Source organism: Phalacrocorax carbo, chromosome 1, assembly GCF_963921805.1.
Source record: "Phalacrocorax carbo chromosome 1, bPhaCar2.1, whole genome shotgun sequence".
In the NCBI taxonomy this organism is placed as follows: domain Eukaryota; kingdom Metazoa; phylum Chordata; class Aves; order Suliformes; family Phalacrocoracidae; genus Phalacrocorax; species Phalacrocorax carbo.
In genome coordinates, this window is record NC_087513.1 from 47,268,449 (window position 1) to 47,294,638 (window position 26,190).

At 38.3% G+C, this 26,190-nt stretch overlaps 1 protein-coding gene across 1 annotated transcript; it reads left to right on the forward strand.

Moving 5' to 3' along the window:
* Positions 1 to 2,368: 2,368 nt before the first annotated feature.
* NTS (neurotensin) lies at positions 2,369 to 21,135 on the forward strand. Its single transcript, XM_064450470.1, has 4 exons — positions 2,369 to 2,639; positions 6,754 to 6,815; positions 12,995 to 13,219; positions 15,218 to 21,135. Exons 1-4 carry the CDS (start codon positions 2,579 to 2,581, stop codon positions 15,362 to 15,364), a joined length of 495 nt encoding a protein of 164 aa, XP_064306540.1. The 5' UTR covers positions 2,369 to 2,578; the 3' UTR covers positions 15,365 to 21,135.
* The last annotated feature ends 5,055 nt before the right edge of the window (positions 21,136 to 26,190 follow it).

The window sequence follows — 26,190 nt, forward strand, 5'->3', positions numbered from 1 at the left end:
ATGCTAAAGATTATGGCCCATAACATAACCATACATTCATCCTCTTGAAGTCACTAATAATTAGTATCCTAGCATGAAAAAAAAGGAACAATTAGGTGATCACAGATGTTAATAGCAGGAAAAATGGCAATTACTCTCTTCCTGAGGAAAAAATAAAACTTCATTCCTATGAAATTCCAGTTACGTAAGAATATGGGCAATTACTCTATTGAAGAAATCCGTGACAGAGAGTAGGCACTAGAAAATATCTATGAAATATGATTCTCATTCACAGAGCTTTCTGAACTGCAGAACACCCACAGAGCAAAATCAGCTGCAGATTGGTCTTTCTACATCATGGAAATAATAGAAAATAGGGCTAGAGGGGAGCGTGAGTGGCTGTCTAATCTAACCTCCGTGCTGAGGCAGATGAGCGATAGCTGAAACTTTCTGGCAGTCTAGCACAGCCCATACAATGTGATGAATGTGTTTTGGGGGTTCTGTTTGTTTGTTTTTGAATTGTCTCTTAGTAAGATAGAAAGATGTGTTCTGAACTGTATGCAAAAATCTGCGTTCTTAAAACAGCTAATACCACTGGAATGCACTCAATGTTTTTTCTGCATGTATTTATTTGACCATAAACCAAAACAACATTCAAATTTAAATTTTGTTGTGCTGCAAAAGTCGATTCAGGGAAGAAGGAATTCAGTTAATTAAACTTTTCTCACCAGATGTTTCTTGTGGCAGGATTTTGAAAATCCTGCGTGTTTTCTGTTTCTGCGGCATCTATTCAGTCGCATAGATAGGCACAGAGGGTACGGGAGGAAAGCAGCACCCGTCACTGCTCTTGGCATTTTAAAGGAAACTTTCTGCAGTGAGGAGAACGTCCACGCCAGCAGAATCTACCGTTCACGGGGTGCGTTCCTGCTACGTGTGGCGTGTGTATCTGTCCTTAAACATATTCGTGGAGATCAAAATGTTCCGCATTGTAGTATCTGCATTCAACAGATGGAGCGTTCGTCTGTATCTGAGAAAAAAAACCACAGTAAAAGCAGTAGCGCGACGGAGGCTGATGCGAGTCCTCAGCTTTACATTTATATGCTCATACGTTAAAGATTAGCCTGCCTCACCCTCCACTTCGGGTAATTTCCGTGGGTTTTATGGCTCAGGAGCTGGGACCTCGAAGGCAGGCGGAGAGCCCGGGACCGGTCCCGGCTTCCGCGCGCGCAGGGCGGGCGTTGAAGAGACGGGGGACCCCGCACCCCCCCCGGCACCGCCCGCTGCCACGGCGCTCCCCCTCCCCGGTCACCCCCCCGCCCCGCGGCAGCGCGCTCCCGCTCCGCGCCCGCTCCGCGCCGGCACCGCCGCCGCGCTGCTCCCGCCCCGGGTCCCCTGCCTGTGTTACTGGGTCTGGGATGCTGTTCAGGGAGCCTCTTCTTTGCTCGTCGTTAGGGAAAGGTACCTGATGTAAAAAACAACCGGGGAAAGTGCATCTCCAGAGAAATGTCTCTCAGGAGCGCTCACCCTCCTGACGCCGCCGCTGTTGGCCTATGGCACGCGCTCCTCAGAAGTAATAGGAAGTCTCGCCGTGTCGGGTATTAGAATTTTTGGCGCAGCTGTGAAAAAATCTTTATGAAGCGACTTTCCCGTTATCTTTCTCCGTCGCTTTCACTCACACAGATGTTTTCTTCTTTCTTCCCCTGCCACGCGCGCCCGATGCAACACCCCTGCCCATGCCCAGGGGTTATACCCCTGCCCGTGCCCGTTGCCGACACCCCTGCCCATCCCCGGTTTCACACTCCTCTCCCCGCGCGGTGTCACACCCCTGCCCGTGACCGCTGTGCGGTTATCTCCCTTTTTTTTTGTGTGTTTGTTTTTGGTTTTTTTTTTTTTTTCTTTCTTTATTTTCCCCTGGCTGTAGGGAAAGGTAAAAGAGGTGACAGACAAAAGCCCCTCCGACGACGGCCGCACGGGGACCGCGGCGCTACGCGCGGTGCTGACGCTTAGGCGCGGCCTTTTCCCGCCCCTGACCCAGCGCACGGCACGCGCCAGGGGTCCGCGCAACTGTGGTAACTTTTTTTTTTATTTTTTTTTTAAATAATAATAATAAACCCCACATTATTTCGGGGCTTTTCCAGACCAGAGGATAGGTCCCTCTCGGGAAAAACCCGCTCCGGCCGCGCCCCGCGGCGGAGGGCGCGGGGGTTTGCTGCGCGCCCCGCTGCGCGCCTCGCGGGGCTCCGCGTGCGTCAGGCGGCGAGTGGCGTCAGCGCCGGCGGGCGCGGAGCGGCGGGGAGGGGGCAGCGGGAGCGGGGGGGGGGGGGGGGGGGGGGAGGGATGGGGGGGATGGTAGGGGGGAAGGAGGAGGAGGAGGGAGGGCGCTTCCTCAGGAGGCGATGGCGGCACCGCCGTGACATCACCCCGCGGCTTATATAGTTGGGGAAGGGTCCGGGTCCCCCGCCTGGTGCCTGCAGCCTCCCGCCAGCGCGCGTGCTGAGGGCGCGGAGCGGCGGGGCTCTCTGTGTCTGTCTGTCTGTCTCTCTCTCCGTCTCTCCCCAGGATTTATGGACTTTACTTTCTAGAGGGCGGCGCGGCAAGGATGAGAGCCCAGCTGGTGTGCGTGGTGCTGCTGGCCCTGGCCTCCTGCAGCCTCTGCTCAGGTAAGCCCCCGCCGCCCCCCGCAGCGCCCGGCGCGCCCCCGCAGCGCGGGCTCGGCGCTCGCCGCCGCCCCCCGGCGTCTCTCGCACTGACCCGCGGCCGGAGCCTGGAGGGGGACCACGAGAAAGGAGGTGAACCCGCTTCGGGCTGCCGCGGCTGTGCCGTACCCACCGGGCGCCGGGAGCCGGCCCTGGTAACGGGCTCTGGGCAGCATCATTTTCTCTGTCACTCCCATAACTTTCTCCCTTCCTATAAACCCTTTCTCCTCTCACCACCCACACCCTGGCAATTAGTATAGACTAGTCACTGGAAATATACATCAGTGTAGACCATCTGCTTGATTATGCTGCCTCATTTGTGATTTATTGAATGCCATGTATTTCTAAACTATCGTAGAAATCGTAATTTCTGCAACTTTTATGAATAGCTGCCATAACCCGAATCAGCATGAATATATATGCACTTTAGTCACTTTTTAGTGACAGAAATATGATTTTAGTGTTCTGGGGAAAAAATTGCTAGCAACTGATCTGAAATTATAACCAAAAATGCTGAATCGGATGCAGGTCACACAATAGGAAGGTTAATGAATGTGCATTTCAAATCCAAGAGCAATTGCTTTAGAAACCTAAAAAAAAGAGGTCCTAAAAATGCATTTCCTGCTCCTCTGAAAAATGACACAGCTAAGTGCGTGTCATTTATGCCCTAAGTTTCTGACCAAAAATAGGTATGGTGATGACTAAACAGGTGTATGCACACAGACATGAAGCAGAATAGGCTTCAAAATTCAGTTGTAACTAACTTGCAAATTATTTTAATTTCTGGCTCCACAAAATTTAAAGAGTCAGTTTACAAGTAGCTTCATTTTTCAGCTTCAGGAGGACTCGGTATTCGTAATTCTCACTTCAGATAAAAGTTTCCAATTTATATTCCCCTCTAGAAAAAATGTAACACACATTACTGCACTTTATCACAGGTTAGACATCACTGTTCTGTATAGTATGGAGAACCAGTGATCTTAGTGGCAAGGCTTAATATTTATTGTTTTCACCCGATATGTTTGAAGCTTTTTAAACAAATGCTTGACTAGTATTTTCAGTGAGGCAGTTTCAAATTCGACTCTTTGTAGACCCTGAATGAAAGCCCACTAAAGTAAAAAATTTCAGTGGAAATTAAAACAGGCTCATAAAAACCCCAGAAACAAAATTGTGTGTGTAACTGACATGGTGGTTTATTTTCTTGAAAATTTGAAATTGTATTTAAATGAGAGGTGCCATAGAGACACTTATGTGGAGGGGCCGATCAGTTTTAACTAATATAGACAGTTATGGCATAAAGAAAATGATCATTCATTTTAATTTACTTTGGAAAATGTTTGCCCTTGGGGGAAAGTGTGTACCTGTAGAATGTAACTATTCCTGTAGAGTGTGAATAGATGAAATAAAGCTATATTTCTTGTCAATAAGAAGTGAATCCAGAGGACATCAAACTGTATTAATTTCCCTCTGATTTGAACAATAATGTGTAACCAGACTTTTTATACATGGCTCTCTCAGAGTCTGCTGTTTTCATGCTTTTACTCCTCATCTGTCTCTTTCACTCCTGAATTACCTGGATGTTCTCCCTTATCCTCCTCCAAGCCTTGTTTTATTCTTCACTCAAGGAATCTTGACCAGCCTCCTAAATAATGTCCTCCAGTCTTCTTTTCTCAATCAAAATTTTTCTTAATACCTACCTATCCTCCATGTCTGCAGCTATCTTCCAGCCTCAGTGATGTGGAAGCTATCTTCCATCCTCTAGAATATAAAAACCAGGTGCTAACCAGACACAAGTCCTTTCATTGTCCTCAGCTGGTATGACCCAGGACACCACAAATCATGATGCTGTCATACGTGCTGCTCACCCACTCACAGGAACTGCTGCTTTCATTAGTAGAAATTCAGCTGAGGTGACCTTGTGCTACCAGCAGAACTTTGGCTAATGGTAAAGTGGTTAAGAGATTAGGTAATGCAGACAACCAGTAGTGCTGAAAGGGCTGAAGGGCATTAGGTTGGAGATTAGTTGCTAGTGACTTGCTGTAATAGTGATTTACAGTCTTATTTAATATTTTCAATAACAACTTCTACGCAAACAGTAAGAATGAATGGACGTAGTGTGCTGGTAATGTAAAGGTGAACAGGAGCATCACTACAGAGGGAGATTGGCATAACACAGAGAAGTTTTAGGTGACCTGAATAAAAGAAACGAGAAGCAGTGCAACAGTACAAGATGCAATAGCATAGGAAATAATAGAAGTTCTTATTAAGAGCTCCTTTTAACAGAAGCACAGCTGCTGGAAATGTCTGAGGAGATAAAAGACTTGGTCATATTATCTCACCTCATTTTTTTTATGAGATACTAAAGTTTTTCAGCCAAGAAAGACAAACAAAAAAAAGTGTAAGACCTGCTTCCTGTAGCTAATGGTAAGCGTTAAGGTAGTTCAGTACTGAGGCTTCTGATCCAAACTGTACGGAGCTGTCTTAAGATCACATCAGGCACAGAGGAGGGACACTCTGATGTGTTGGGGAATACAAGGCTGTTACAAGTGAGGAGAATATATGAGAGTCTAATAGGTCTGGGCATAGCCTTTCAGTGAAGTATTTATGGGATTTCCAGGGGAATGGTTTATGTCCAAAAGGCACAGTGATCTTGCATTTGTTTGCTAGTCACCGTGGAAGCACACCTTAAAAATCTAAGCTGGGACGGGCTGTGATTGCTCTCAGAAAATACGTGAGTCAGGTAAATATAACAAATAGAAAGGTATAATTTATAGTGAAGGAAGTTATATACAAACAATTAATAAATGTGTAATTAGAAATAAATTAAGCTTGAAATTAAAAGGTGAATAACCATCGATAGTTTGGAAGATTTCCCCAAAGAAGAAATGCAGGAGGGGTGGTGGTGAGGTCTTGTTATTAAGATTGAACATCATAGATTTTTAAGAACATTGTAATGGTTGGCTTCCTATGCTAGCAGAATTCTATGACAGATTAGCACGTATTTGTATAAAAGGTCCCTTACAGTGTCATCTTCTGTGAAAGGTGATGACACAACATGTGATGATCCCTGAAATGAAGGCATAGGCAGAATCTATCCACAGATTCTGTGATATGGTGTTACCTGCTGACAGCATGGATCATTTTAATGAAAGTGAGATATGACTTATATGAATATGGAATAGATTCTGGCTTAGTTTGGTTTTAAGCATATTGTTTGGCTTTGGACTTCTGGTATTCCAGTAATTCTAAAAGCCATGTGGAGTTCTGTTTCGCCTGAAGATTTAACTGGTTTTTGTATACATCTCATCTTTGAGCTGTGATTGCTGCTACATTTTCAAGGCACCACATCTTCCTTGTGATACTCTAGCACAAAGCAGAAAAGTTTGTGTCTGTTTTCTCTTTCTACAGCAATTTTTATTCTATTTACAAAATCACAGGCCTTGCAAGTCTGCTGAGCTATCAAAGGTCAATGAAATTAATAAAGAAAATCCTAAGACTTCCAGTCAGAATACATTCTTTTGGTATATGCATTGTCAAAAGCATGTATCATAAACAGGTCAAGCTCAATTCCCTCATATCAGTAAAAATATTCTTAATTTAACCAAGAATAATCAAGACTAAATCTTGTCAAGTGATCATAACTGCCTTTTGCTTAAACACTCAGCTGCTACTTAAATATTCTTTGACAATAAATATCCAAAATCTTCTTCCAAAGTAAGCAGACGTGACAAATAGTGATTATGAAAATTGTACTGATTTTGAATGAAGAATATTGCAGCAGTTATGTTGGCTCAGAGGGCTACAGATTAGTGGGCCTGTCTACCAGTGAACTGAGATTAATGAATCATTTAATTCACTTCAGTAAGCTTGATCGTGTTTTAAAAAGGTAGTGGGTATCCATTTTAATGTAATGTTGCTGTTACCTGAAGAGTCCTCACAGTCCCTCTAGATTACATTGCTGTGTTTTTATCTAAGTTGTTTTTCAAAATTCATTGATATATCTAAATTCTGCATGCTGAATTGATATGTCCATGATTTATGATGAAATAATAAACATATGTTTCTGGTTTATTCCCAGATTCAGAAGAGGAAATGAAAGCGTTAGAAGCAGATTTATTGACCAATATGTACACATCAAAGGTAATTATTTTTTCCTCTTTTAGCTGAGGGGTAGTGAGCAAATGAATTCTCATTACAAACCCAGAAGTCTTTGCACAGAGTAATAACCTATGGTCTAGACCAAAAAGTTCAGTGCTAGACATTACTTTGGTGTAAGATTTTCTCCAGTTCAAAGCAAATTTAAAGGTGTTGATGTGACACACTGAAAGTGCTACTCACTTGTAACACTGGTACTTTCATTAAACTGTCAAAACTGTGTTATGTGCAGAGATGTAAATTTATACAAGGAAATGTGTTTCCAATAGGATTATGCCTATGATGAAAGCTAAATTAACCTTGAGTCAAAGCCGTAAGTGCTGGTTTTATGCAGAACTTTTCCTATATGTGTATAAAATTAAGGCAGTCATAACGCAAACACTGTTAATTCATATGCTGATTTTGGTTTAAGAATTTAACATGGGGACATGACTGTGAAAATATTAATCTGATAAATGACATTTCTTTTACAAGTTGCCAGATTGTGAGTGATGTATATGTTATTTGATACAAATAGAGAAAAATTCAGTTCCAGTCTCACATTGACAAGGTGAAGCAGCAAGTATTGCATATATATATTGAAGAAGTTGATAAACAAACATTTCCTCAACACTGTTATTTTCCATGAACGATCTAAGAAATATAGATGTCTAATATTTCTTCAGCAACATATTAAAGAACAAACCCTGAAACAAGTGTCATGGGCTTAAAGGTTGAATGCTTTAATTCTTTGTTCTATAAAGTTCAAGTGGTGCTTAAATTCAATGGAAAACAAAATGAGAAATTAAAAATTTTCCCCCGAAAAAGAAGTTCATAAGCCAATGAATAGTTGAAGGTTAAGGACAAAACCTGTCTGGGAGACTTGTATATTTACTGCATTTGCTTATACATGACTTTTTTCACAGGATCCTTTGAATAGACTAGAATAAGAAATGAGGCCAGAAGATACATTGTTTTGATCTGGTCTGGCAGTTCTTAGGTTCCCATGTTCTTTACTGGCATGGTAATTAACCTTATATGCCAAATAAACCTGTTTGCCACTTGCTTCTCTAAGCTACAGAAAGATTTAATAGATATTCTTTTCCTGAGACAAATTTAAATGTAGGAGGCTGTCAAAAATCGTTCTTTCTCTGTGTGGCAAAGCACAGCATGCCCTAGGAGGAAACCCTGCAGCTATTGGTATTTCTGCTACTGACTTTAGTGCAACAGTGAACCTAACTTCCATCTTTTCCTCCCTCTCAAAACAGAGCACAGCCTCACATAACTAAAAATGCACAAACATAGTGCACCAGTTGATAGTGTAATGATGTTTGCCGTAATGCTCTTACATGTTGTTTTACATCACGTAGCTTGCTAGTCAATTTCCTTATGCTATGTATCATAAGTCAAGTGACACCTGAAGTTGACAGGAGTAGATGCATGGTGGAGACATTGCTTTAATTCTACATTATACTGCCTTAAAAAAACATCTAAAATTCATTAGTTCAACATATATTGTCTCCTGACATCAAAGTAAGGCATGGTGGAACCACTAAAAAGGGTGCATAAATGCTTCTACAAGAGGCATGCCGCTATTCCGGTCATTATCGAAATGAAAAATTATTTTAATTTTTTCTGTTGTCCTCTGCTAGCTTTTAACCCTCATTAGAACAAAAGTATGGTTCTGGTGTGAACAACAAATTTGAGGATGGTATGTATAACAACTGTCTTGTATTGTGCCTGAGATCTGGTTCCAGCTGAGGGCAATTACTGTTAAATTGCATTAACCGTCTTTGACACTGACTTGGTAATAAGTAGCATGGGAAATCCAGACAATTTAAATAGCATGAAGATGGGGGGGGGGGGAAGAAAAAAAAATTGTGTATGAAAGCTCAGATCTCAAAATGCAGCAAAGTGGGTAATCACTTGTGGTTCTAGGATTTGACAGAAAAAAATCTTCCTAAGTGGACACTTGTGAAGTACAGTATCAAGACTACAGCTACGATTTAAGCATACACCTTTTGCAACATTCAGTAGTCTATCTGATATTATAGAAGGAGTTACCATAAGTTTTTGACTTCACAGACTGCTGTCCAGTGTCTACTGGCCCTTTTCAAACTGCTCTTTAAAGTAATCTGTATGCTGCATCACTATCCATCTTTAAAGAAGTATGTCTGTGCTTATTACAACCTGTCTTCAACATTTAATACAGTTTATCACCCTTCCCTGCTGTTCCATCTCAAAGAAGATACAGGGATCAAACAAGTCCCTAAAATGCTTTATCTGTCTTTCCTCTAAGATAAAATCCAGAGAGCCATTTGGAAGATCTGGTAAGCTAACACGACCTAAAGTGTCACAAATATGTGGACAGTTATCTGCTGTCTCTCTTTAGTATCAAACAGATAGTTCTATTCCCATCTTCCTAAATGCGTACCTGAAACCACCACTTGCATGAAGAATGTCCTGAACTCAAAACAAGATTGAGATGATGTTAAAGAAAAAAAAAAAGAATAAAAAAAGTGTTGCGTCAAATAATATACCATTACTAGAATATACTCCACACTAATTTTCTGAAGTGTTGGACCCTCTGAGCTTCTCATTGTTCTGGGACACCTATTGCTCACTGTATGTGCCCAGACAGTTTAGCTTCCTTGTCTGAGGCAGATGACGTTACAGTCACCTAGGAGTTACTGGCTTCCTGACTCAGTCATCACACAAAAACTCATCAAATTTACAGGCATTAGTATACACCATGGAAGAACTTCTGCTGTAACAAAACTTAATAGCATCTCTGCCTAAAGGTACAGAGTATTTTCATTATTTCTATGGTTACATTCTGAACAAAATTCGGTGACTGTTCTGAAAAGGAACCATAGACATCCTACGTTACCTTGGGTTTTACTTGGTTATGAATTTGTTTTTCATCTGCTTTCACTAGATGAAGACAAGAGTACAAAAAGCAGAGAGATGAACTTTCTTTTTCTAAAAAAAAAAAATCCCAAACATTTGGGATATATACATTATAACATAAGAAGTATCTTAAGCAAGCTATCAGGAGTATCATTCAACCACAAATGGAAATAAAAAGATTGATATAAGTTATAACTTGGGATTCTTTTTAATCTTTCATAGGACAAGCCTGATGTCAAAGAAGGAAATATTCTCAAACTCATTTCAGTTTTAGATGATTTAAAATTCTCTTTCAAGACACATGAGGTGTGGGAAACCATATATCTGAGTCTTATCTCAGAAGCATGTTCAACAATGGAAATGAATATATCATAATCACTTTAGCATTAATAGCTTTTAAATTCTGATTCGTACTGTAGTCTTTTTTGTTCTTCAGAACACTCCCAGATATTTTTCAAGTTAATCTTAAAAAACAGTAATTCCATCTTGGCAGATGTGGGTTCCTTGATGTCTTGGGTAGGTGTTTCCCAAAATGCATTGAGCAACTTTGGTTGGTATTACTTAGACCTGTGTGGAAAATATATCACACATCAGAAATGTACCTGAACATTTGGGTTATGGTCATCTTGGACTGTATTTTCATATATTCCTTTAGGATAAGTGTCTTGGAGATTTCCTATAACCTATAAAACAAAGCTGTCTGATTGTAATGCTTGCTGTAATAGTGGAGTAGAAAATAACATGACTGCTCTGCTCAGTGACTGGACATGACCTGGAGACCTCCATGTTCAGTTAAAAAAAAAATCACTCTTGACTGAAGTTAGTAATGCTTTGTAGTCTCATTCTGTGAGCTGGCAGCAGTGTAAGTCAGAAGCAGGTGTACCCAAGTAAAAATACTTTGAGGTGATACATGCGTGGTATTAATGGGAATTAGACTCCCTTATCAAACTAAGTATGCTTGCAGACAGCACTGCAACATTTTTTCCCTCTAACCTCATAAGTATCAGCTAAGACCATTTTCACATAATGAAGTCTGCTATTGAAGTATTTTACTAATATAAAGAAGAAAAATCCTTTAAACATAGACATGCATCAGGGTAACATAAAGTAGTAACTTTAGATCAAAAAGATTTTATAAATTATGCAGGGAGGCATAACAAATCTCCCTATCCTTTCTTCTTCTCTTTTGTTCCCACCGAGTGGAATATTTTTTCTTTTACTCAGAACTCTCACTTGCTCACATAGCACTGCCCCTAGATTTTATTCTTCATTGCAATTTAGCTATTGTAGTGCTAGCTCACATTTCTTTTGTATATCCAGGAGAGACGAGTGCACTGGAAAAGCCTCCTCATTTGTCATGGAAAGCTTCCTATTTTTATATTTCACAAATATTTTAAAACAGACCAAAGAAGATTTTGAAATTGCAGTGGTCACTTGCTCTTTTTGCTAGTTTAACTTCTGTTAATTAAATTTGGCATTCTGCAAAGAGGTTAATTTTTGTTTTGAACCTGTCACATCTTTCAAATAATTTGACAGACTAATTAGGGCACCTAAATGGGGCAACAAATGAGCTCAAAGTAAACAATGCAGAACCAATTTCAAGCTTCTGAATAAGATTTGAGATTTTTCTTCTCAGCCTCAAAGTAAAATAACTTTTTTTTTTCCCTGATCCATGTCAGGAATCTGAGAACACATAGTGGTTTTATTAAAGGGCTAAATTATTCTCACTTTGAAAGACATGCATATATCAGATGTATATTGAAGTAATGATTAAGGCCAAAAGGGAATGTTTTGTAACTAAAGCTAATAGTGATGCCAGCTCTTCTTGTTTTTTCTGCTCTTCTTTCCCTTTTCTTTCTTCTCCATCAAAAAATAGTGGTGTGGTGAATATGCATAAATCTTGCATACAATGCCCCTTTGTTAGGAAGGTACTTTAAAGAAACAACAGATTATGTGATTACTTAATGTTCAGTTAAGTAAGCACTCCATCCACACTCTTAATGAATGCTGTCAGTGCGTAAAAGGTAATGTCTGTGTTAAAGTAATACCTATATTTAACTTTGTACATCCAGGAAAAGAAATAACTGCATTGCAATTCATAGGTAAAGTGTAATCCTAATGTGCACAGCAAGGAAGCATTGCCAGTAATAAATAGAAATTTGCTGTCTGGCTTTTGATTGGAGATTGCTATGTCACCAGTTCTAGTTTAAGGAAACTAATTTCTATGCTCGCCACTAAAAGGAATACAATTTGAAATAAATAATTAATAGTAGGAGAACTAAGAAAGCAGCAAAGACATGAAAAGCAGTGAATAAGGTAGAAATTAGGTTTTTTACTTACTTTTTTCTATTGGTAGTCAAATCTAAAGTAAACTACTGCCACCACTGCTTGGAAAGAACAGTACCAGCAGAAAAGTAAAATCCATTTTTCTCAACATTTTAAAAATGGGTTTAAAAGTTAAATAGCTCGTAAATAATGCAGGATAATGGATCAAGCAAAATTTGAGAGAAACCATGGTAAAATTTCTGTATTTCTATCTTTCTGTAACATCCCTGAACAGATCCATTATGGACCACCTAAAGACAGTTGGTCTGAGTTTTTCAGTCCAGTTACCAAATCAGGAATACATTGTTTGCACAGTTCTGTTTTATCTTTGCTCCGTCATCATCTAAGCCCATAGACCTCTGATTCACATCTCCCAGGCTCACAACTCTCTGACATCCAAAACTCCTGGGGCTTACAGATTCCATAACTTCAGACCCAGCCTCATCAGACAGCTTGCCCTGAAGCAGGGACTCTGTTCCTTTTCTCAGGGAATTTTGAAATGACTGGTATTTGTTCTGAACTGGGGAGGAGTGTCTAGTTAACCACAGGCATCCAGCTTGGATTCTACTACTGGGCATTTATCCAGTGGGTTTGACTCCTTATCCTGATTTACACCTGTGAATTTATATTATATTAATTTCCATCTGTGTTTTTGTTTGCACCTGTGCAGAAGGACTATGAAATGCTACCATTCTGGTTTGGTAGCAGTTTAGTTTTTCATTGTGTATATCTACCTGGGGGGTAAGGCTGTGGGGAAGCAGACTTGGTGTGTTTAATAAATGAGTTGGCCTAATTTCAGCACTCTCTAATTATTGTCTAAAAGTTGAGCAGATGAAAAGTACTTCAAACACATAAACTTCTTCCTACCAAAATGTTTGAATGTCATACATTATTACTAAAAAAAAAACCAACAAAAAATTGCAACATGTTAAATAGTGTTTTATTTTTAGATTAACAGAGCAAAACTTCCTTACTGGAAAATGATGCTGCTAAATGTCTGCAATCTTGTCAACAACATAAACAACCAAATGGGGGAAACAGTAGAGGTAGATGAAGAGGATCTCGTTTCAGGAAGACAGTTTCCTGCTGCTCTGGATGGTTTCAGCTTGGAAGCAATGCTGACAGTGTATCAACTCCAAAAAGTTTGCCACAGCAGAGCCTTTCAGCATTGGGAGGTAAAACATACTGTCACAAATGCATGTTTCAACTATTAAGCTCTCAGACTCTGTTTGTAGTGATGTTTTAAAATCCGTGTCCATGTGACCCCTGCCACATTGGCTGGGCTTTCCTTCCCTTCTTTATATTCTCTAATAACTCTAATATGCCTCTTATTGAAACAGTTGTGAATTATTGTAGTTTCTGACAAGCTGAGTGTCTGTTTTTTATAACGACCCATGGATAAATGAGAATTATTCTTAACTACATGCTTTCTCCATTCTTTGTAGCTATTCCAAGGAACCAAACAAACACATGAAAGTGAGCTCTATGCCAGAACACAAAATTAATATCTGTTTAACAGACGTGAAGTTACTGCAGATTTATTGAGGCATAACCAAATGTAGGCAGAGTTTCTGAAAACCCTTTTAAGGCCCTAAGGCAGAATGGATTAAAATGCATGGACACATGCCCATGTGTACATATAATTTTACCAGGCACTCTGGCTTCTTATCATTGCTAGGAAACCAGTAGCAAGGGAACTTTTGCTTTTCACTTCCCCACACCTAAAGAGGGCTCTGGAAGATGACACTGTGATTGTATAAGGATTGCTGCTCTTAAATAGTTATTGTTTATAGTCCATTTGTGATATTTATGCTCATGCAAGATCACACAGAGGCACACTGGGCACGATTCTCTTGTATTGTTATATATTACACTGAAAGCTGCTTTGTGTAGCAAAAAACCCATATCTCAGTGTCACTACCCACTTTCCAGTAAACCCAATTTCTTCAGCTTTGCAGGTTCTTGGACAGTCTCACTGAATCTTGATCCTCTTTTGTTTGTTGAAATCCAGCTCTGTATTTGCAGGCTTATTCTCAATCCTTCATATTAGCTGGGATGGTCCATACAAAAGACTGCAACATCTTTGAGAACCAGTTTTCTGAGGACTCTCTTTATCAGTACATTTATTGCTGAAAATGAGCTACCACAGAACTGACTATATGCAATAGCCCATATGACTTAATCACAGTTCCTTACTTTGCAGTTGCATCACCTCTTGTGGTTGGGAATCATGACTCCTAACTGTACTGCATGTGAAACTTTAAAAAAAAAATTCCTCTCTCAGCTTAGGAACAAGCTTATTCGGTGCAGAGGTTTATAAGGCACGATAAAAGAAGAAGGGATAGAGCTAGAGGGAGAAGGATTGAGGGGTAGAGCCAGAGGGAGAAGGATTGAAGAAGGCTTGAAATACATTATTTATGTAATGAAAGAAGTTCTTGTGATCTTATTAATCCAGGATTGACTCCAAAGTCTGTTGAAACCATGAGAGTCTTTCCATTCATTTCAATAGAATGCAGATGAGCACTCAATTATTAAGTAATTGAGTAACAGAGTTTGATTGCTTAGGGAGACACTGAGGAGAGTATAAAAATGTTTTAACTTTAATGCCTTTCAACCAGACAGTAGGACTGTACTTGACCATGGAAGAATGTGGTGAGAGAATGGATGAAATCTTAACAGATAAAACAAGAATGAATCTGAACAAAACACTTCAAAAAACTCCAAGTAATACTCAAAACACAGTTATATAAGAAATTTTGATTGACAAAATTTTGGCTTTCTTGTGCTTTATTCCATTTCTTATTTGTTTATTACACATTTTGATTTTTTAGCTGTAGGAAGTTCCAGATAAAAATATTGCTCAAAAGCTGAAAACAGCAAGCAGTGGGTGTTTTAGGAGGTGTTTAGCCTAAATGAGTGATTACAGAGGGACAATCATTAGGAAGTTTTCAATCAATTTGAGTTTTAAATATCACCTCCATAGGATTCAGCACATCTTTAGCCTGATCTTAGTTTTGTGCTTTTTTTTCCTTCCTTTTCTTTTAACCTGCAGTTATTATGGTAGAGATTTTTCTTGGTGGCAGATGTTAAAATAAAGTTTTATAAAACTTTCTAGGAATTTATAACCTTCATTACCAAAAAAACCCTAACATTTTGTCTCTTGCATCCTACAGTTAGCTCAGCAAGATGCTTTTGATCTAGAGAACTCAAGCCAAGAGAAGGAAATAATGAAAAGAAAAAATCCCTATATTCTGAAACGGCAGCTACATGTGAACAAAGCTAGAAGACCATACATACTCAAGAGAAGTTCGTATTACTGATGCAGCAGAAGAAAGCAATGTATATTTAGTTTATAGGTAACTGTGCGTTATGGTTATCTTATTCAAATCCAAAATTATACTTGTGTGAAAATATACTATGGAAAATCGTCGAGATGATAACATAACTGTCTTTTTTGCAATTGCTCTTTCTTGATTGTGATTTTTTCCTACTTGAGATTAATTGGACCAATACATTTGCAAATAAATCTAGTTTCTAAGCATGATGTATTGTACAAAACTGAGATTTCAACATATTTCCAACAACATTGTAGTCTTTTCCTATTTTATAAAGCACACCAACATACACCAAGAGAATCGATATTGTCCATAAACCCTATTGAGAATCTTACAATTTCTTAATGCAACATCTAAAACATATACATGCTTGCAAATTTTTGTATAATACACTAGTCAGAACTGCCACAATGTTTTATATGTTGGCCAGTTTAATTTATTAGGGATTAGGTCTAATGAAGAAAGAAAATATCAGCTAGCTATTAAATAGCAGCTTCAAAATTCATATTTTAAATAGCCTACTTGTAAATTAATTTTAAATTCTTGACTCCTAACGCCACTGAAGAGTCATAATTTAAGAAAACAATACATAAATGAGACTTTAACAAAGTGTGTTAGTGAGAACAAATCCAGATGTGCGTCTGTCTTGTGTATCACCAACTAAATAAGGAAAACAGTTTATTAAATCAGTAAAAGAATTTACAGTGTTTACCTAATCTATGAATGCTCAGGAAAAAAAAATAAAGACAAAAAAATAAAAGCTGATTCACGCTCCTGTGCTGTCACTGTTAAAATCAGAATACTAATCTGGTTATATGAGAGACTTGAGAGAAATATTTGAAAGAGGAATTAAAATTAGAACATCTAAAATTTACAATTAAAAGGCATTTTCTTTCCCTCCCTCTGCAAATCTGTGACAACAACAGGCAGTTTCAGGGGTTAAAAACAGTCTTGGAAGCTGATGGAGGGAAGCTGCCAGCACGAAAAAAGTTGTTTTCAAGCCTTGAGAAATCGAGTGCCACCTGAAACTTACACATTTTCCAGCTCTGTGTCTGCGATATGTACATGGGATTCAGGATCTCAATGATCCTGGGTTCCAGTCTGGAGGAAAACAGTCTGAAAGGACTGGGAGTCACAACAACACTCAAAATAGAGGGATAATGCAAGACCCATGAAGCCTGGATGTTCAGACCAGGAGGCAAAAAATGGGACAGATGTTGCTTTTGAAAACCTACCTGTTTTCTGTTTGAGGTATTTCCTCAAAGCAATGCTATTCCAACAAATTGCCAGAAAAAAAAAAAAAAAAAGAGAATTTCCAAATCCTTTCACAGGTCAGATTTTCTGTCAATTACTATTCAACATACAGAAGGATATGCATAGAAAAAACACACCCATACCAATGGTTTTACCAACTTAGTTTCATGGGGAGGGATTGGTTTTCTACAATAAAATGTATATTCGCTATATTAAAGCTAATGATATACCCTTTTCTCACTGCAAATGTCATTAATAAGTTTATTTATTCAATAGCCACTAAAAGCATGCACTCACAAGATATAACTGAGTGTACACTAATTACTGTAATAATCATTATGACTTCAATACAGCAAAGCACTTAAGCACATTTGGTCTCAATGTTTTAAATGCTTAATGTGCTTAAGGGCTTTGCTTAAATAAGGTTCTAGTAGATTCATAGCTTTTTTTTTTTTGTGTGAAATTATCGTAGAATTAGACTGGAGACACAGTATACTCTCAAGTAGCTAAGAAACATCCGTATTTCCAACAAATCTACAAGCTCCCTGGTCTTATTATGGACACTTTGAGATCTAAATTACTTGTTGGTCTGAAATAACAAAGCAGAATAGAGTTTGTTCCAAAATTCACTTCTAGCAATACAGGCGGAAAAAGAAAAGAAACTACAGATCACTATTTCATGCAGAACATAGAAGAATAAGACTAAAAGAAATAGGCTGCCATGATATTTTTCTCTCATTTTTTAGTTTAAGAGTATGAGTTATAAAAAAAATTAGTAAGGTAAGGTAATGTGGTTGCCATTTGATAGACAGTGTTAGAATTTTTGAAAACAAAAGCACCTTTCCATGTTTCATTTTGGAGGTGATTTAGATATTCAGGGTGATGGAGAAGACCTCAGATGATGATGATGAACTGTTCCACCTTCATCTAGTGCTCCACGCTCAAGTGGGACTTACCCTGTGACTGTGTACTTGGTCCTTGCAGTGCAGAGTTAACCGATTAGCCAGACTGCCTGGCTGAAAATGGCTTAAAATAACCCGTTTCCTTTCAGCACGCTGTGAACCCACACAGGGTCAGCCGTGTGTCACTCCAGCGTGTCACTGGAGAAGGCGGAGCTTGAAGTATGGCAGGAGGTAGCTTGTTCAGTTGTTCCCTAACCTCTGATGGAGGTGTTCAGGGAGCTGTCAGAGGAATGTCATCCAGAGTCAGACAGTCCTAACTGGATGAGGAAACAATATCCACAATTTTAACATGGTCAGTAAAAGCCAATGCTGGCATTTGAGCTTATTGGTCATGGGTGAAAAGCAAGTACAGCAGCATTAAAATGTTAGAAAACACACTTAAACCATACGATCAAGCTAGATATACAGAACTGTTAAGTGATAGTTTGATGTCTGGGGGACCCTAATTTTCTTGCAATCTCATCTCAATTCTAGCTGTCGCTATCTCCTGATGACCTCACTGCTGTGGAATCGCAGCCTTTCTTTAGCCCTCCTTTTCGGATGATAGCAGCAAAAAAAATACGCAGGCTTATGCATATTTGTCTCTATTTTGCACATTCTTTCAGTGGGATCCTCAGGGTACCTGCCTTGGCCCCAGCTGTGCACTGTCTGCAAAGTCAATGCTGTATTTGCAGCAGCAATGGGTGCTGAATGAAGTTCAAGCCAGAGGAGACCCTCACAATATGTAAAGATTTATAAATTCAAACAGCTTTCCCCCCCCCCCTTTTTTTTTCTGCAGCTTGTAATTGCCTTAAGTTTAAAAACGTTGTTTGAAGACCATGAACTCAGATTGCTTCCTTGGCCAAAAGAACTGCCTCCTGATATGGACAGTTTTGTTTTATAAAGGCAATTACTGAGAGATTTGCTGTCTTTCTCCATCTTTGCAAAGGAGCACATTTTTCCTACATAGTCCATTGCTGATGTTTTTATGAAGTTCATAGATGAATAATTACACCAATTATTCAGAAACTTTATACTTAATTATTCCTCTTACTCCTAATATATTGGATATGGTCATGCTGAGCAATTGCAGAAACCTCTCAGTTATTTCCATTGTTGAATTAAATGTAACTGAGATTTAATTTTATTTTCTATTTTTTTAATAGTTATCATCCATAATCTTACAAATGCCCTATACAAGAAAAGTGAAACATAAAGAAATGAATAATTTTATCATCTCTGAAGCATATATTAGTTTTTCTTTAAAAGAAATGTTAAATAATAGTTACTCTTCTCAAGGTTAAATGTGGTGATAAGTCTTCAGATTCCTTGAGTCTTGCTTGTGGTATATTATAAAATTTGCTGTTTTCTGTCTTTTCTGTTGTAAGTCTAAACTTTGTCCTAAGTTTTAGGTAAGAGTTTAATGGCTGTGGTGTGAACAGAGTGGATGAAATGTGGAGTTTGCAGATTAAAAAGGGTTTAATTTTGTGATTTATGACTGTGGCTATGCCTTACACCCTACTCTTAACTAACACACAATGGAGACATGATAATTTGGTCTTGATCTTTATTCTTTTTCCCCAAGATTAGTTACCAGTTTGCACTATGCAGTATCAAACTGAAGATGCAAGCCACCACTATAATACTTGAGTGTAGGAGGGCAGAAAGAGGAGCAGGTCCTTCCTAAATCCCCCAAGGTTCCAGACTGATCATTGATGTTCTCCACATCCAAAATATTGGACTGACTGAAGGCAGTCATAAAACAAGAGTTGCAGAGAACCTGCAAAATAAAGTGTACTGACTTCTGTGACATAATGATAGAGTCAGAACTAATACCTTTGTGTCCAGGAAGCAAATAAAGTGGAGGAAGGGCTTGATCTTCACAAGGAACATGGAGAATGAGATTTTCATTGCTACCAAATTCAAGCATTTCAAAGTCATGGGGGGGCTGCAAAAAACCTGCAAAATAAAGAAATAGATAAATAAATAATTAAACAGCTCTGGTATCTAAATGAGGTAATAAATAGATATCAAATGACTTATATTTCCCTCCATTTACTGGACTGCCAGGGAGCACCTGAATCACATTTTTAAGCTTTGTGAACAAAAAGAGCTAAAACATTTGTTTCTTTTTATTCATTGCTACTGAATACTGTTATTCTCATCTAGTCTCTTGAATTCAGCAGGTGTCACATTAAGACACACAAAAAAGCACAATGTTTATGATCAGATTTCAAAACCTCTCAGGTCCAGGATACTTGGATGGGTCTGACAGACCCAATAATCAGAGAGTGGACTAGAAAAAGCTTTGTGGTACCTCATTTGCAGGCAAGCTTTAGCTGGCTGAGTGACTCCTCTGAGGTGGCAACCTGGGGAAATGGCATGGGAGCCACCCAGGAACTTTTGGAGGGGTGTCAGCTATTAAGAAACATAAAGCCTTCAGGAGCTGTTAGTTGCCCAACTAAGACTTGCTTTTTCCAAGTAGATGAGAGTGTACAGCTGCTGTCTCAGGAGACTCCTCACATCCCCTCATACAGAAGAAAAAGATGGAACCATACATAACTGGACTTGAATTGCCAAGGAGTAACATTGGTCTGTTTGATCTCCCAGTGGGTCAAGTACCAGCTGGTTTTGTCTTAAAAGTTACAGTGCAGTATTAGTCTGGAATCATTTTCTATTTCACTCCTGAAGTTCAGTTGTAGGAGTCTTTTGCAGGGTGTGTTTCTCTTATGTGTACATAAGGGGCTTCTCAGATAGTCTACACATTGCTTTCATAAATGACTGCCAGCATAAATGACTGCGGACCTCTGACCAGATGTACTATCTAAGCTGCTTAACAAAGTGTTAACAGTATGTGAATGAAAAACTGCTGGGTTTGTACGTCAGTGAATCTGATCTTGAGGAGTGACTGGAAATATCCTAAAAGACAATCTTCACATCATTATTGCAGCTTTTTCTGATTCATTTTCTAAAAATCCAAGCTGCGTAACAGATTTTTGTAATCCAGTATTTTAGAATTTAAGATGTTTTTCCCCTATAAATATTTAACTCAAGGTCTGAAATAAATGTGTACATAAAAAAAACCAAAAACCAAAAACCAACAACCTATTATGTGCTATATTTTGCATTATTTTCTTAAAGGAAGTTGTCACAGAGCAATATGACTTGGGAATAATTTTGTCTGGATTGAATTGTGTGGTTCCTCCAAATTTTTTTTTCAAAACCATATTGTTTTTATGTATCTAAAGACAACTGTTCCTAGAATCTAATATTGTAAAGCCTTTTATTAGGATGTAAAAAATATTTTAGTTGGTTCAATGAATAATCCCTATGGTTAAAAAAAAATCCTCCTTAAATAAAATAAATATCCTATTTTATAGCAGGTATAGAGGTCTTAGAAGTAGTCCACTTAATAGTTCTTGCATGAATGAAATATCTTGGTTATTTTTGTGTACTCCCAAATCCTTAGGGTAGTTGTACAACCAATATACTGGAATTGTTGTTGTGTTTTGGTATCTTATTTAATGATCTTTTAAATAAAGAGCTGTTTGGAACAGACAACATGCCTTTTGTTCTGTTCAAAAAGAAGGAATCAAATAACACCACATGGAGCAAAGGTGTATGTGTATGTTCCCACAAATGAGGATTTTGTTCAAATTATTCTGAATTTTGCAGCAAATAAAATATAACTTATGGGGGTATGAAACTTGAAAATACTATGGTACCATGATACTTTTGCTGCAGAAATAGATGATAATGACATAAATTTCTAAATTATTTTCTTTAATATGCAGAAGGAGCTGAAGTACCAAGATTGCCGCTGCTTTTGAAGCTGAAATCCTCGGTGAATACTTGCATTCTCCTCAAAATTTTTCATTTACAGAAGTCAGTTTTTTCAGTATAGTGGAGTTAAGAGCTACTATTCCAAGACCCTACTTGGGAAAATGAGGGAGTTATGAAGATTATAATTTGGCTTTTTTATAAATATTGCATGTGCCTCCACTTTACCTTTGTGGTTTTACAGATTTCTGTGTTAGAGAGTTGAACTGAAAGGGATTGTAAGGGAACAAGCAAATGGGAAATGAAATACAGACAGATAAGGGATTTAATGAGAGAATGTGGGAAGACATCAACTGGGTGTTCCTTCTGTCTTGCTCCAACCAAAGACTGTGGGAGCTAGCTGAGGCATGGATGATATGTATTTGGAGGGAGGGAGGGAGGAACGGAGAAAGGCGGAAAGGGGATCTAATACTGACTCGCTAGGTTATTGTTAGTTGAGGACTAAAGTGTAGATAGGCTATATGAACTAGAAGATACAGGATATTCTGAAAAAAGGGTGAGTCCCCAGCAGAGGATAGTAAGGGCAACCATCTGTCCCCCATTCCCAACACTTCCCTTGAATCAAGAAAAGCAGCTTGAAACGGAGATGTTTCAAATTGAGAGCTTTTCACCTGAAATTTGAACAACTAAAGAAAGCTGATCAGGAAAAGGAAAGAGTGGGTGGCAAGGGTCAGAAATGACACAAATCAGTCAGTTCAATCATTTAGTAAGCTGTGCAGTACCAGGAATCTCAGTACTGAGTAGGGCAGAAATACAGATTGCTGTTAATGGTTTGGGGTTATCAACACCAATCTGCCCAGGTTTGAGGAGGCTTGTGGTTTGAATCTGTGTCTCAAATTAGCACCATTTTCTCACACTGGTCTCTGAATTAGAACACATCGTGGTATCCATATAGGAGGCAAGGAAGACCTTTTAAGGGCTATGAAAATAAACAGAAGAAAACTTTGCTCCAATGAGAAGGCCTTATCATAAAGCAGTTCATTTTATTCTTGAAAGGTAACGAGAAACTTAGATTTGTAGGTGTGTATACATTGATACGCCATACACTGCTTATCTTCTTTACATTCTTTTCCCTGTTTTTTTGTTTTTGCTGTCGCGAGACCATTTATAATTACGAAACTATTCAAAAAGAGTGAATCTTTAGGAATTTAATTATTAATTTCTGTTTATATTTTCCATCTCTGACCTACTCATTCTCATCCACCACAGCACTCATTCTTTGTCCTACTTCAAATTCCTGTGTCGCTATTTCTCTCATTATCTTAGCAAGTTCCCTAATAGGGCTGAAGCAAATATTACTGAAATAAAAATAAATTACATATAGTGCATTTAGCATGTATTAAAAAAAGTTATCAGAGAAAAATATTGAGTCATATATGAACTGAATTTATACCATTTTACATGCATCCAGTTATTTTTTTATTGAAAGTCTCAAATTCTACTAAAATTACATTAATCTGTAGTTATACAGAACAGTTTTCTTGCCACTAGCTATTAATATAGGTTTGTTATTTTGTCTTTGTATCATACTAGTCCAAGATGTATATATTGTTAAAATCAATATCTGCAGCTTCAGAATTCAGATCTATTGTTTTGAATGTTGGTGTGGAGCTTAACCAGAACCCTGACTCAATCCTCTGTATCACACATGCTCTGATAATCTTTAGGAAGTGTAGGAAAACATTCCTTTTCAGAAAAATGACACTCAGCTCACCACCTCTTTACATCTTTTATACCCCCAAAGAAACAAAGACAAACAGAAAGACTTGAAAGTAATTCCCTATTCCACAAAGAATTTTCAACTAAGAAAACAGATTTAGAAAAGAATTTTCTATAGCCTTTGTTATTGCCCAAGATTGCATGTGGTAACACCTCAGGCTTTATGGTTTTTCTATGGTAATAAGATATTTTGAATGCTGGAAATATCTACAACTAACATCTAACACTAACATTTGACACTAACACTAGCATAGAGAAGGTTATGCTTTACAGAAAAATTCACCTTTGTTTAGAAGGGTTAAATGTAATCTGTTTCCCACTTTCTTCTTTCTGTTTAAGTAAATACTTATTACTAAATTAATGTAAAGAAATTACTCTTTGAACAGTCTAAGGAATATCTTTGTTAAATACTTTTATATTATTGAGGACAACGAAGAAGTCCAGGGACTGTTCTAATACAAACTATGCCTAGGTAATAAAAGCTTCAGAGAAGTGTTGCTGCACATAGACTAAGTTAACTTGAAAAGAATAAATTAGTTTTTCATAATGTTTTTTCTTTGGTAGTTTTGATCTTTTTTTTCCTCTGTATTTCCATTCTTATTCTATTCTATTCTGTTTACTCTACAGGGCTCTGGTTTGTTGCTCCACTTCAGATAGGATGCTCTTATAATTGGAGGGAATAGAGAAGGTCAAATGAAGGTGTGTGGTTGCAGAAAACCCCAGTCCCTTCACTTTCACAAAATGTACAAGTCTTCAGGGTTCAAATGTGGATGATTTCTGCATGGCCAGCACTATAAATAAGGTTTTCTTTGAATATTAATGATACCAAAAAAGAACAGTAAAATATCTGTTGAGAACCCACACATCCAGAAACAGAAATGGCCTGGGATTGCTGATGTTAGACTTCACATAAAAAAATCTCTAAGCCTACATTTCTGAACCCCGTGTTCTCATGTCCTTTTGGGGAAAAAATACCTATAAGAAACATCTGAATCTCTGTGAAATTTCTCCTTTACTGTAAGATCAAGGAGTGGCATTAGGAACTGTAGCTTTTATCAGAAAGGCTTCACAGATAAAAGTTTAGAGAGAAACTCCAGAAATTTATGTTCTCTTAAAGAAAGTAATCTGGAACAGGTCTCTGAAAAAATTAGATTTCCTTCATGTATCTAGGGTAATTGTGGCAAATCAGACTGCCTACTTCAATGAGTGGTTCTCTGACCCCATCCTGAAATCCATGTTTCTGTGACCTGGATGGATATAGATTATAAACAATATCTCTTCTGAGTGTTCAACAAGGCAGAAGGCAAAAGAAGATATGCTGTGCTAAAACATTTTTGATGCCTTATTAGCAGCTTTCAGTAGTGTGTGAAGAAACATAATGTACTATTTGCACCACTTTCCAAGGCATGCCTTAGTGTGAAAGAAGGAGATGACATTTACTGTGAAAAGTCTTTATTTAGATAGAGTGAATGTTAAAATATCTGAAGCATGGTGCTTGTAAACCTGATTTCTGTTCACTTAAGCACTTCAGTGCTTTTCTGCTAGAAGAGCATCTGCCCCTTTGAGGATACTGAAAGTCTCTCTGACTCATCTTCCTTAGAGAAACTTTTACCAAGAAAATGTGTTTGGCAACAGGTGTGAATGAGAAAGGATTGCTCAGATTCACCATTACAGATACTCATTGAGACTGATAATACAGAAAGCTAAAGCTTTCTAAAACACTTCAGTTTTGCAGGACCATTTGAAAGGGTTTGGGGAAACAGAAAAGGTTAAATAAATGGACAATATTTCTTTTGCTACCATATAGGGACACACACACAAGCACAAACTTGTATATGAAGACACTGCACATAATGTCCTCTGCTATATCTCTGTTAATCTCTGTCTCCTCATAAGAAGATCTTCACAGCGATGTTACTTGATTTTTCTGGCCAAAAAAATGAACATCTATGCTGGTTTCATGTACAAATAAATGCTGATAGATTCATAATTCTTGCTGTGTATTAGCACAGCTGGCCAAAACAATGACCCATAGCTGATCTTGTCTGATGGTCACTTTCCAACATTCACAAAATTAGTTCCATGTCCTATACAGTCACACTGGGCCTGAATTGGACACAAGATTTGGAGTGGGAGAAGAGGAAGAGATGTGGTTGACAGAGAAGCCTCAGTCTTCTAAGACAGCAGTATACATATAAAAACTCTCAGATATTGCAAAGGTGATAGAAGGGCAGCCTTCTGGAAGCTGGAAATGATGATTGGATAAAATAGCACAGGTAACTCAAACAAAAAATGGAGAAAATGGTTACTATTAAACCTAAATGAAGAAAACAGGGACAGAGAGGGAGATATTATGTTGCTCCCCACATAATGTAAACTTCTTTAAAAAGATGTTGCTATCATTTTGCTTCCTTTCTGACACTGAGTACAATGAGCTTACGTCTGTCCTCTTCCAAGAACAAGAAACAGCAGGCTCTTACCTGTCCTCCTGGGATTGCAGAAATCAGACTTGTGAGAACTAGTATTTCAATTTTCCTGTTGAAGTAGCACCCAGTTAGCAGCAGAAGGTGGAAGTGCACAAGCCAGACTCTAATCTTGGTTTTTTGAGAGGAGTAACTGACACATGGGTATCCTACTGCACTTATTTTTTGTTAACTGGTGCCTAGAAGTTTGGCCCATTCTAAATTACAGGAGACCAGTACTACTCAGCAAAATGGAGTTTCCTCTGTAATTCCTTAAAAACATCCTGATTGTTGCATAGATTATAAAAGTAGAGTTACCACAGAGTTGAAAGTGCATGAAAACTGATGGGAAGTAACATAAAAGACAGTAAGAGTTGAAGACACCATCCAGGTCACTGAGTTTAATCCTTCACTATTTTAGGCTGGCAAGTGTTAGACTTTTCATGTGGAATTCATCTCACGGAGCTGTAACTGTCTTAAAGTTAGATATCTAGGTCTAAGATAGTTATGCAGACTTCCTCCATGCCTAATGAAGAACAAGGCACTGTAGGGGAGAAATCCTGCATCAAGAATTATCTATCTGTAAACACACAAT